The following is a 13195-nucleotide window of genomic DNA, read 5'->3' on the forward strand; positions in this document are numbered from 1 at the left end:
GTGTGCATGCACAGATATACACACGTATCCATTAATACGCTGGTATGTTCTTCTTCCGTCAAAAAAAAATAGAAAAAAATTTGTGTGAAGGCAGAATGTCAGCTTATGAGGCTCTTCAAAGAATACTTGTTCCCAAACTACTTAAGAAACACTCTAGAAACAATCAAGTCTTATTGTATTTAAGTCCTATGGATCAGAATTCCATTTCCATATCACCAAAAAAAAAAATAAATAACACTTCTTGTAACTAGGTACCTCGTTCAAAATATACGTGCTGATGTGAAAGCTGAGGGGAGGAAACCCCCTTGTAGGTTCTGTACCCGGGGGCCTGCAAACCAAGTCCCATGAACTGGAGAAAAAAGTTTATTCCTTGTGCATGTGGGGAAGGGAGGCTCACAGAAATGAACCGAATCCCCCCAAAGTGGTGGCCAGACCCGCAGACTTGGACGAAACCCATTTTAACAAGGGGCAGTACATTTGTGGAGAAGGGTTTTGAGCTCGTAGGGCAGCAAAGTGTGGGAGGGAAGGTAAATACAGAGGGCAACTCACGGGAGATAAGGGTGGTTTAGTAAAGTTCCTTCAAGTGCACCAACTTGGTGCTGCCTTTGACCTGGGCTGAACCCTTGTCTGACCGCCATGCAAATGAGATTCCTCGGTGTCCAGCTGATGATGGCTGCATGGGATATGGAGACGGTCCCGCGTCCCATCAGAGAGTGACAGGGAGAGACAGGCAGGGGGAGGAGGAGAGAGAGCCAGAACGAGGTCCCGGGGCTGTCGTGAGCACAGACTTACTGCGGAGAAGAGACTACTGAATGGGAAGTAAACCCCGCTGAGCAAAGAGACATTTCATCGGAAAGGACGCCTGAGGAGGACTCTGCCCGTGAGAGCAGCGGGCGTCTCGTGGGTTTGGGCACGTGGGCTTCTCTCTTATGGGAGGAGGCCCCCAAGGCTGGGAAGGATGGGGCTCAGAAGTGGCTCCGGGGAGACCCAGGGAGGGAAAGAGCCTGAACACAGGTTGACGAGCGGGCGTGTCGTTCGACTGGTCGGCGGGGAAAAGCCACTGGGCTGACCCCTGGTGAGACCAGCTGGGCCTTGGCAGGACCTGTGTCTGCAGGTGGGGTGTCCGTGAGTCCAGACGAGTCGTGTGGGGACAGGGTCCTGTGCGGTAAGTCTTTTCCAGAAGGTGCAAGTCGGGGGGCACCTCCCAACCTGCGCTGTGTTCCAGGAGCTCGGGGGACGGTCACCGTTGCCGGCACGTGGGCATTCGCGTTCACCCTCAGTGAGTGACACAAACGGGGTCACAAGATTGTTGACGTCACAAACGCAGGTCCTTTGCAGTCACAGGTGTTTCTGTGCCCGCCAAGCCTCTAAACGCGTCTAGAGATCCGGGAACACGGGCCAGAGGCTCAAAGAGGGGAGGAAGCCTTCGAGGACGGGAGTCAGCAGCTCTCGAGACCCCGTAAGCCGTTTCTCTGGGCGTTTCTGAAATGCGAGAACCGGGCACGGAAAACCCACGTCAGAAAGCTCACTGCGTAGAACGCCCGGGCCCCTTGGCCTCCGGCTTCTTGCAGACGTCGGCTTGCTGGCCTTTCTGATCTGGGAAAATGCTGAGCGTCTTTCTACATTAGCAGCCAAAGGAGAAAATCCGTTTTAAGCGGAGCACGAGCCTTCTGAGGGCGGAGGCTTCGGGACGTGCGCGGTGAGCTCAGGGCCTCTGCCGAGAAGGGCTTCACTGCCCTCATTCTTCCCCAGGAACAAAGCCTTTGCGATTTAGCTGAATCGTGTACATGTTTGGAGAGACGTTTCTCCCAGCCTGGATTTTTAAGGCCTATTTACGAGTCTGAAAGAAGTGGATTGTAAGATAATCTCTTCCGAATAGATCGTGGCCACAAAGATGAAGGCGTTCCTTTTATCTAACGCCCCCCTCCCCCCGCCCCCCGCCCCCCTGCACCTTATTTGTAATCGTTTCTACCAGAAGTCGCCTTGGAGTCTGAGATTCTCCGAGAAACTGCTCGGCCCCGCCGTTTCCATTCTGACAGACGGTTGGGGCCTCACTGGTCTGCAGGGTGTGTCCTCTCTGACTCTGACCCCAAGTCCTGCCTGTGGCTTGACCCCACGACATCCCCACATCCGCGCCGGGGCCCCAGCACGGGGCCTGGCTCGCTGTTCCCGTAAATACTTCTCCACACGGCCAACAGGAAAACGGAGGGGCGCCGGGGTGGCACGTCGGTTGAGTGTCCAACTCCTGATTTTGGCCCAAGTCACCATCTCAACGACGTGAGTTGGAGCCCCGCGTTGGGCTCTGTGCTCACAGTGCAGAACCTGCTTGGGATTCGCTCTCTCCCCGCTCTCTCTCTGCCCCTCCCCTGCTCATACTCTCTCTCTCAAAATAAATAAACAAAAGAAACAGGATGAAATCACCCCCAGCGGGAAATGGGGAGGCTTCCCCACTTCCTGGGAGGGATTCAGTTCTCCATCTAAGATCTGGAACCCTCTGATGACCAGACATGCAGAGGTCGGCTTTCCCTAACCTCACACCGTGGGTTCTACAACCTGCCCGGACCAGGACTGAACGCACAGGGCGCTGCACTCCGGGGCTGTTCGTGCTGGTAACGTGACCACACAAGACTTTTCCTCTAAATGCTGCTTGTAGAGCCTAAACCCTAGGCAAGAAGGTCATTCGCTGTATCTTCTTTGTGACGTAAACTCTTCCTTTGGGCCAGACTGTGACTCACGGATCCCTTCAGAAAAGATTGCAATTTCCCAAGACCTTCTAACGTGAACGGTGACCTGCCTACGCGTCCAGGGCGATCACGAGAACGTTTAGAGTGGCTGGAATTACATATTCCCATTTAACCGTTTTATTGTGTCTTCCAGGGTGGTGTTTCACCCAAGACGGGTGAACCTCTTAGGAGATCCGGGTGAAAACCCGTGTTCTTTGACTCAGAGCCTTTAATTTAGGAGCTGCGGGGTGTGAGGCACTGATCGATACTCTGCACTAGCTGAGAGCTTGTATGCAAATGAGATCCTGGGGAGAAAAGGTGAGCTGTGTCTGGGTGGGTACATTAAAACCTCGTGGGAAAGAAACACTTCTCTCGGCATTAAAAAGTACCCCGCGAGTAGTACAAAGTGGGATGCCCGAGCGGCGCCTGGGTGGCTCAGTCGGTTAAGCGTCCGACTTCGGCTCAGGTCATGATCTCGTGGTTTGTGAGTTCGAGCCCCGCGTCGGGCTCTGTGCTGACAGCTCGGAGCCTGGAGCCTGTTTCAGATTCTGTGTCTCCCTCTCTCTCCTTCTGACCCTCCCCCGTTCATCCTCTGTCTCTCTCTGTCTCAAAAGTAAATAAATGTTAAAAATAAATTAAAAAAAAAACAAAACCAAAGTGGGATGCCCGAAGCAACGGCAGAGTCTGCCGCCAGGGTATCTCGTGGCCGCTGCACCTCAGACAGAACAGTCAGAGGAAGGAGAGGCATTGGGGACACGGGCCGGGTCCTGGGCCTTTTGTCGTGCTTGCCTTTTACTCTGGGGGAAGTACATCTCGGCCCTGCCCTTGGAGTTTCAATTCTACGTGTGTAGACAAATCATCTTAAACATGAGGCAAATGTAACCCATGTGCTTAATTCTGGATTCACTTCACAATACAAGGTCACGATCCAACCCCTTCCTAGAAGTTCGTTTTCAGTGAACTCCTGGTCCCTATTCAGATGGAGCATCGAAGACGGCAGGGGTCCCTGTCGGCGGCAGCCCGGATGGTTGAGAAGCTGCGGGCCTGGGAGCCTACACGCCCGAGAGCCGACGGCACTGGTCTGCCATGCGGCCCGGGCACCAGGAGTTTAAAAGCCAAGGCGCCGAACCACTGCTTCGACAAGGGGCCTGTCCCTGGGGCGCCTGGGTGGCTCAGTCAGTGAAGCGTCTGACTTCTGCTCCCGTCAGGATCTCACGGTTCAGCACTGTCAGTGTGGAGCCTGCTTGGGATTCTGTCTCCCTCTCCCTGTGTCCCTCCCCAATTTGTGCTCTCTCTCTCTCTCCCTCTCTCAAATAAGCAAACTTAAAAAAAAAAAAAAAAGTGGCCTCTCCCATGAGGGCGGCTTGCCTGGCGGGGAGGTCTTTCCAGATGAGCCCCCTGACCCTCCCAGGACTTTGGGTCAGGAAGGAGAAGTGAGGGTGGGGCGTGGGGAGAGGCAAGAAAAGAGGAACTCGGGGGTGGGAGCAAGACACGGACTGCGTCCTTCATCGGGGAAACGCGTAAGAGCTGCCCTCCCCACATGGCGGAAAGGTCGGGATCAACGCCAGGCAAGTCCCGCTACCACGAGCCGCCCCCAGAGAGCCCACGTGGTCTGCGTCTGTAAGCCTTGAACGCCTGTGAGGAAGCTTTCAGATCAGAAGGGCCCCGAGGCAGTGAGCTCTTCCAGAACAGGGTGGAAGGGCAAGGGGGGTGTTCAACGGGAAGCCAGCAGCGCCAGCTGTCGCGGGACCAGAGGCCGCGAGGAGGCAGCGCCCCTTGGCTCCCTCACACGATGCCTCCTTAAAATGCAGTTCCCCCCCCATATGTGAAGGCTGTCGTGTCTCAGCTCTATCTGGAGATTCAGTCCTGGCGTCACTCAAGCCTGTGCGTCAGCAGATTTGAAAACGATACACAAAACGTTTAAGCGTAAAGTTAACTGAGTATGAAACTAGAATCATCTGCCATGTTTGTGGAAAAGCACCGTTTTTCGTCTGCGCTTCGGCATTAAAACAGCGATGGTGTTTGAAACCCCTCTTGATGAGTGAGGTTCTGGAGCGTTGGCACCTCTTGGGTGGGGGCTGGAGGCGGCGGGGGGGGGGGGGGGGCGGGCGGCGCTTTCTCACAGAGCGCCGCACACAACGTGAACACACGGCAGCCGTCTCCCTGAGCTGATGGTGGCGCACTTTATTCGTTCAGAAACACGCCCCTCCCCAAAGTGCGTCCAGCTTGGGAGCATGTTTATCTAGGGACGCAAACCGATGGCGTTCAGGTACGGCGTGATCAAGCATCTACTGCAGCATTCCAACAGGGAATGGGTTCAAGCTTCCGAACAACCAGAGTTTTGTAACCAGCAGCACCGCTGGGTGGCCCCTGAGCCATCGCGCGGCTCTCTCTAAGGGGCATTGCCACTTCCAGATTCAGGGCGAGCCACCTGGGGCTCGGCAGGGTCACGAGAGCAAACCCCAGCCGTGAGGAGCGGCTGCCTTCCTGGCTCGGCTCTGAGCAAGGCGGACGGGGAGCGTGCAGACCCCGAACGTGTCCGTGCGTCCCAGATGGAGCCCCGGTCGAGGTGACTGCTTGCCCCCAGGTCTGCCGGCGTCCAGACCGACCAACGAAGCACCACGTGCCGTGGGCTCCCGAGGCTGCTCTACCTTCTCAAGTCCCCACTGCTTTCTACCTCCCACCACGCGGGGGATCTCTCCACTCCCTTTGCTGCCACGGCACGTCCCCGGGAACGCGGTGACTCAAGACCCACCAGGGGCCGGTGTGGCCTCCAAAGGCGAGCGGGCACCGGTTCTGGGGACGCCGTGCTGCTGTGGCAGGGACATCACAGCAGTGACGGCTCCACTTGGCTAAACTCGCCACACTGGGTCCCCAAGGTGGGGTGTGGGGTAACGTCACCAGACGGCCGGTCCTGCCACGGGCTGGAAGCTTGTGACCCACTGGGCCCCCACCCCTGGATCCCTGACGCTGACCGCAACGACCCAGGCTCCACCTGGGGGTCGCTGGAGTGCCTTCCAGGCTGTGAGCACCCGTCTACCCCGTCCCCTTGCTCCCGCTTTCCCAGGAGGAGCCTGCAGTGTGGACTGCCCGCTTTCCCAGGGCGCATGCCCTGCCTCTCAGCTATGGAACTGCTGAGCGAGCCGTGCTGCTGGGAGACTCACCCACAGCCCTGTGTTCTGGTGTCCCAAGGAGCAAACCTCCCCGAGCCGGGGGCCCCGTGCACGTACCTGCCAGGGCCCCTCTGTGCGGACGTGCGATTTTGCTTTTGCTTTTTGAACAACGACGGGTCCCAAGTCATCAGAAGACCCACAGGGAAGCGTCTGCACTGGGTGGTTTGCAAATGAGGCCCCATGGTACCTGGGGTCCCACGGCAGCTAACGTGGTCTCCCCCATCCCCCACCCCCCACCCCCATGAGCCCAGGAGCTGCCGCGTCTCCATCAGGACCGATCTGTAAACACATCCGGGATGTTATCTGGAAGCACAGACATCCGGATGCGGTTCTCCCTTATAACTGATGTTGTTTATCTAGGATTCCGATAAAACTGGTGTGACTTGTCCTGGGATGGACCCGGTGGCCCAGAGCTCTGTCTCTGGGTATCTGCCCGGGGCCGCGCATCTGGCGGCGGCCACAGGCGGGCGCGTGAGGGCACCAGGCGAGCGCCCTTAGTCCTGGATGCTTCCCTCGAGGGTCCCGATGAGGTTCTGGTAGGTGCATCTCTCTGCCTGCCACGAGTGACACGCTCTCACGTACTCCCTTCCGTTGGCCACGATTTCTCTCTCTAGTGTGGGGTCGCTGACCAGTCTCTTTGCCAGCTGCACAAACTCCTGCCGAGAGACGGGTGGGAGAGAGACAGGTGTAAGCACACACACACACGTGCTGGGTGACCGTCCGGGGAAAGCTCGCGGAGCCACCAACCATGCCTCCCGCCCTCTCTTCCCTGGATTGCCGAGAGCTGCTGTTTCCTTCCTCCGCAATGACTCTTAGGTCCACTCTCTGGTCCCTCGCTCATGAGTGTCGGCTGAGAGGTGACCTGGGTCCTGCTCCAGGATCTGAGGCCCACACGCTGTCCGATGCTACCCCTGCCCCATCGGTTTCCCACTGTGCTGGGCCTTCTTTCCTCTCTCCCGGGCACAGAGCCTGTCTTCAGATGCTCTGCCGTGGGGGGCGAGTGCCAGGCTGCAGAGTCAGAGCTGGGCTCAAACCCTTCTGCAGGACCTAAGTGAGCTGTGTGCCTTTGGCCAAGCCAGTTAACTCTCTGAGTCTCACATTTACCCTCTCTTCAGGGTCAGTGGCACCAGATGGGTCAGCCCAACCCTGCCCCAGACTCCCCGGGTGAAGGAGGGAGAGGAGACCGAATGTCCTTGGTTTTCTGGCCTTTTCCTCCGTTAACTAACTGTACTATCTATTGACGTTATCTATTGGCACCCTCAGACAATCGTCACTAACGCAAGTGCGGTCCTGCTGACGGGTTTCGAATATCAAAGCCCTTCAAAACTGGAAAGAATTAGAATGATTAGTTTTCGGTTGTTCAACAGTATTCAGAGAGAGGAGGGTCACACGCATACGTGTTAATACCGCGTTTCAGCCAAGAGCCAAGTTCGGTGAGTCAGGAGGCCTGCGTGTACCCTCACACCCCACCTCCAGATGGGGACGCTTCCTAACCTCTCTGTGCCTGTGTTTCCTCATCTGTAACTGAGGGACAATGACAGCATCTGCTTCGTGACATGCTTATGGGATTGAACGAGTCAGTACAGAGGGCCCTGGGCACATGCTTGGCCATCACTGTCTCCAGGACTCCGGGGAGCCTGTGTAAACGCCAAGAAGACAGCCAGGACTCGGATTAACATACGATGCTTTGCTGTTTGAAAGGAATGTCCACATACTCTCAAAATTATTGTTAATTAAACGTTGAATGCTCTTTATAGCTAGCAATATAAACAGCGATATTTATGATAGAGTGGAATTATATTTTTATGTGTTATGTACATAGTTTTTAGTAAATGGGTGTTCTTTTATAATAAAAACGTAACGTATTTATTCTCACCTTATAGTAGAACAACATTCTTATAAAAATTATTCGAGAGGCTCATGGCTTTGGCATATTATTTTACGACTCTGGTCATACCTTGGATTTATCTAACGCACGGACTTTATGATTTCTACAGAATGTGTGGCCGTTTGGCAGCAAAATCCTGAATGATGGGGCTTGGACGGATGGAATGTGACAAAGTGCACCGTCTCCTCTCAGCGCAGAAGACCAAACGGAACGCAGACTTAAATAAATTAGCACGAGAGACTCAGGTGGGGAATCAGAAACACCGTGGCCATCACATAACAAAACCCTGGGTGAGTGGCCGGAGGTAAAGGGAGAGAAGTATCAGGGAGAAGCAAAGGGGAACCTGACGGTGGGTGGTCGGACTCCCTCCCGGGGGCTCTGGGACTATTTTCCTCTGGACTAAACCAGCTTCTGCATGACCGCCAAGGCCACACGCGGAGGGCACACCCATGGACCCTGAAGAACGCCGGTGGACAGATGGCGGGGCACCTGCCGGGGCCGACTGCACACGAGGGCGTGGCCACAACCCCCGTCCCCACGTACACCCTGCTCTGTAGTACGACTCAGCCACTCCTCCCGCACACCAGGTGGGGGTGGGTCTCCAGCTCTTGAATCCCTGCTTGACAGGCGGGATGTGTCACGGGTGATGTGTCTGACCTCCACTCAAAGCCCCCGGGCATCTCCTGCTCGCATTCGGGCCCTGAGGTCGCCGCTTGGAGAAACCCGAGCTGGCCTGCCTGAGGACGACAGCACGTGGACAGAGATGCCCGCCAGGACCGGGGCGGAGGCGTGCCTCACCAAACACGCCGGGCAGCGAGGCGGTGAGAGTTTCAGCAGAGCTCCTCGGAAACCAGCACAGGTCCCAAGGCATCGGCGGGCCGGCCAGAACGCCCTGGATTCTGCAGAGCTGTTGGCCGTAGAACTTGCCAGAAAACTGATCAGCTAGCTGACTCTCCCCCCATGGGGCAAATACTGGGGGCGGGGACGTTCATCAGGGGCTTCATGCAGAGTAACGGTCTACTCTTGCCGGCCGTTCAGAATGGTAAGTTAAAAGGTGTGAGAGGGACATCGCTGAGACAGTTAAGAGGAAACAGAAATGTGGGGGCCCGGGGGGCTCGGTCGGTTAAGCGCCCGGCTCTTGGTTTCAGCTTAGGTCATGATCTCGCGGCTCATGAGGTCAAGCCCCGCATCGGGCTCTGCGTTGTCAGCGGATTCTCTCTTTGCTGATTGGCATTTTCTCTCTCCCTCTCTCTCTGCACGACCCCTCTCCCCACTCTCTCTCTCAAAAATAAATGAGCTTTAAGAAAAGAAAAGAAAAGAAAAGAAAAGAAAAGAAAAGAAAAGAGAAAAAAGAAACAGAAGCCAGGTATGGGCATCCCACATCCCACCGTAGAGAGCTCAAAGACAGATCCAGATCCAGACAGGGTTCTAGGCCAGCGCTGGAAACTCGAGCGCCCACCCGAGCCACAGAAAATACAGGCCTGGACTGGAGGTCACATTCTCCATGCTCCTCAAGAGAGGCCCGGATTCCGGATGTTTACATAAAAGCTCTTCGCGATAAATACCAACAAGTAATGCAAAACGTGAAGCACGTGGCAAAGTAAGTGAGACGCAGGTGTGGCCCCGAGCCACCCCAGGGCCACAGGTGTGCAAACCAGGGCTCAGGTCACACGTTTCTAAAGTTAAGCACGAAAGTCAACGCGAAAGAGCGTGGTTTCGTTTTCCCAACGATTCAGCGAGCAGTTTGCCATTTTCTGATCCCCTTCCTCCCCGAGGAGTCTCCCGTGGCTGGTGGGAAACTCGCCACGGAGTCCGTCTGACCCGCCTTCTCTCCCGGTGGCACCCGCCGAGGTCCAGGGCATGGCGAGCCGGGGCAGTTTCACAGAACTGACGTTTAAAGCCCTGTTGGGACCCTTGTCACAACAACGTCCCCCTAACGCCACAGGGCAGGGGGGAAGCCTCCCTGGAGAGCAACGCCCTTGCAGCCGGAAAGCCGCACTGGTGCTTAACTAGATGGTCCTCAGGACTTCTACCCTCCAACCACTTTCTCTGAGCCATTTATCCTTATTCCTCCAAGAGAAGCTAGACCCGACCATATAAAAGCCGAGCTTCGGGCTATTAAGCAACCCCCTCGCTCAGGCCACTTTGTAGGACGGCACCTGGCTCGTGCCCAACCGGTCACCCCACAGACGAGGCCCCCGAAGCCGGCCACGCCCCGGGACGAGGGACAGCGTGCCGGAGGCCTGGGCGCGTGTTCTGACCCCCCCGGGCTGCGTGGGACAGGCGGGGAAAGGGCAGCCCATGTGATCCACGTGGTGGGAAAGCGAACCCCCTCCTCGTTCTCTCCGGCTCCCGAGCAGGTCGAGGAGAGAGCCTCGGGGAGGTGCAAGCCTGTTCCCACTCTCGTCTCCGCGAGGACGGCTGGAGTCTGGCCCAGAGCCTCCAGCGGGGCTGGGACCGGCCGCAGATCGGCAGCAAACGGCAGCCGGCGCCTGTCGCGTGCCCTCTGCCGGGCAGCGGCTCGTGATCAGAATCCGGGATCTGGGGGATTTAACGGTGGCGTTTGTGCCCTTTTCCGTTTCCGCGCGCCCTGCGGTGGCTTCAGACGGCGCCCCGTACGCGACAAACCACAATTTCCGGATCAGAACGTCCAAACGGTCACCCTAAGCAGGATAAACAAAGCCACAAATAACTTCGCGTCGGCTCAGATACGACTTCGCTGCCAAGTCGGTTTTGGCACGAAGCTCACGGAAAATTAGATTGTTTTCCAAGCGCTTCTCTGGATTTCGGAATTGCAGAAAGGGACGGGGACCCTGCGCTGTTCTCACGGCTCCTTGCACAGACAGGGAGGCAGGAGCACAGAGAGGTCCAGGAACTGTGCTCAGGGTCACACAGTAAGAGGCAAAGTGGCCGAAGCCGGAATTACACTCAGACCCTTCAGCCTCCAGTCTCGGGAAGCAAAGAACCAGAATGGGAGAGAAGGCGTTGGGAGGAGAGGTGGCCGGGGGACGGTTCTGGGGGATGCACGGTGACCACAGCAGGGTCAGGAGCCTCACAGAGTGAGCCAGAAAGAGCAAAGCCCTCAAGAAATGCGTAAGGAGAGCGGCCATGAAGGTAGCCCGGCCGCACTTCGGGGACACGAGATACGAGGCTGGCTGCGGCGGGCTGTGGGAGGCAGGCCCGGGGGTCAGGGCAGAGCCCGGCCGAGGCCGCCTCCGGCCCCTGCAAAGCCTCCTGACCAGCGCTGTCCTGCTGAGTCCGTGCGTGGCCACCTCGGCCCACAAACCCATAGGGGAGGGTGACAGCCACTGCTCTCGTCCACACGGATGTCCACACACAGCCTCATTCATGGCAGTCATGCTCTCCTTCCCTCGGACCTCAGCCACCAGCCGTGCCTCCTGGGGGCGGTAGCTGAAGGCCACGCTTTCCGGGACCACCAGCTCCGGGAACGGCCCCAACAAAGCAGGAGCAAGTACTTGGCAAGGAACCCAGGCATCGGGTCGGCGTGCCCCGCCCCCCACCTGCTCTGCTGGACACACACCCGACCTCTGCTGTGCGGTGCCCCGGGGAGAAAAGGTGCCCTGTCTCTACATCCACGGGAGCGAGACTCCGTCCCGTGGCCGTGGACACAACAGCAGCTCACGACGTGTCACCAAACCAAGATGCGACGGAGTGGCCCGTCCACACGGGAAGGGGTGGGCCATGTGCGCACGTGTCCTGAGAAAGAGGAGGCTGTCTCCAAATGGCCAATTGTGGCCACTTGTTAATTTTTATGCTGTCAACTTTCCTATAAAAAATGTACCATGTAAACAATCACAGCCTAGCACCAGGACACGCAGACCGCGGGGACCCCACCAGATCTGTGCCCCCCACGTTCCTGAGTCCCAGGCACCCTACTCGTGAGTTCTCGTTCGTTCATGCTGTTCCCTGCGGCACACTGCACTGCCTCCAGCTCTCCCGCGACGCACGCCCTCACGCACCCCAGCTTCCGCGCGCGGGGCCCTGCCGACCCCCAGTGCCCTTCCCTGCAGGGAACCTCCCTCTTTCCAGACCGGCCTTGTCCACCGCAGGCAGGACCTGTGAGCGTGACAGGAGTCCATCCCTGTGAAGCACGGGGCCAGCCTCCCATCAGGGGTGGTGCCCCTCGTGCTGAGGGCCGTGAAGGGGACACACTGCCCTATCCTGCCACCACCTGCCTAGACCATGAGCCCCAGGGGGCCTGGACCCTTTGTCCCCAGGACTGAGCTCAGCGCCTGCTACACAGGAGGCTCAGTAAAAGTCCTCTGCCTCACACGCCTCATGCGTGAACCGGTTCACGCGCCTTGTCGCACGGACACGGGGAGAACCCCCCACTCTTGTCCTTCCCGCTCAAACCCCTCTTTCTGGCTCATGAGACCCTGCGGCCCGGAGGGCAAGACGCAGCCTCGGGCCTAGGAATGCGCCACCTGGGACACGACCTCGCTGGGAATGTCCATCTCTCCTTCCTGCAGAGACGGGGCCGCCCTCGTCCGGAGCAGACATCAAGCCGGCGGCCTGCACGGCCAGTCTTCCCCTGCATGCTGGGACAGGCCCATGCTGTGTTTAATGACTTTAAAAACCGAAATACCGAGATTTACAAATGGGCAAAAGCCAAGTACAATCTGGGATTTCCAGCCTGTCTTCAAACACGACAACGACCGTGAGTCCAGCCGGGGGCCCGGGGTGGCTGGCACTCACTCCCCCCAGGGGGTGTGGTCTCCACTGTGTGCCCAGACATGAGGGCATCAGCCACCTGGCCCCGAGAGAGCCCCATTCACACCCGCTTCTGTTCTCTTCCCTCTCCCTGCTCCCGGCCACGCGCGTACGTCACGCGCCTCCTCCCCCGACCTCACTTCTGCTGTCCGGGCTGACCAGGTATGACCATGGCTCCTGCCACCGCCCTGATCGTTTACCTTCTGGGGCCAGACACGGGCACCACCAGGGGCTCCGGGAGAAGGCCTGCACACAGAGCTGGCTTGGCTCCGAACCCGATGGCGGGAAGACGTGAGCCCTCAGGACTCAGCACGCGGTTGGCCCCCCTGGCCACGGGCAGGCTGGCTGTCACGGAGCGTGAAGACGGGGCCACGGGTGCACAGGGAAGGGGTCAGGGAGTGAGGGCCCTGATGGGGACCATCGCCGAGTATGGGCTACGCTCTCGGGGGAAAGGTCACGTCTCTGCCCCTGCTGTTGTGTTAGTTTTAATAAAAGGTTCACAAAATGAGCCAGAGGATAGATACGGATGCCCCCCGAGAACCACTGATGCCCTTCAGGCAAAACCTATGCGAAGCGTGTCTTCTGCTTCGAAGGGTGGAAGGGTGGGCCAGTGGGGTATGGAGCCCATGAGCCAGGGGCCTTGTCAGGTTTCTGCATCCCGTCCCCAGGGACCGAGGGCT

General features: G+C 57.7%; 1 protein-coding gene across 3 annotated transcripts in view; it reads right to left on the reverse strand.

The window, feature by feature from the left end:
• Positions 1-4883: 4883 nt before the first annotated feature.
• GLT1D1 (glycosyltransferase 1 domain containing 1) overlaps positions 4884-13195 on the reverse strand; it is a 93195-nt gene continuing 84883 nt past the window's right edge. For all 3 annotated transcript variants that reach the window (XM_043557306.1, XM_043557308.1, XM_043557305.1), the window contains one exon: positions 4884-6552. In XM_043557306.1, the coding sequence (XP_043413241.1) occupies positions 6391-6552 (162 nt within the window). In that variant the 3' untranslated portion in view covers positions 4884-6390. The remainder of the gene's footprint in view (positions 6553-13195) is intronic.

This window comes from Prionailurus bengalensis, chromosome D3, assembly GCF_016509475.1.
Source record: "Prionailurus bengalensis isolate Pbe53 chromosome D3, Fcat_Pben_1.1_paternal_pri, whole genome shotgun sequence".
Taxonomy (NCBI): domain Eukaryota; kingdom Metazoa; phylum Chordata; class Mammalia; order Carnivora; family Felidae; genus Prionailurus; species Prionailurus bengalensis.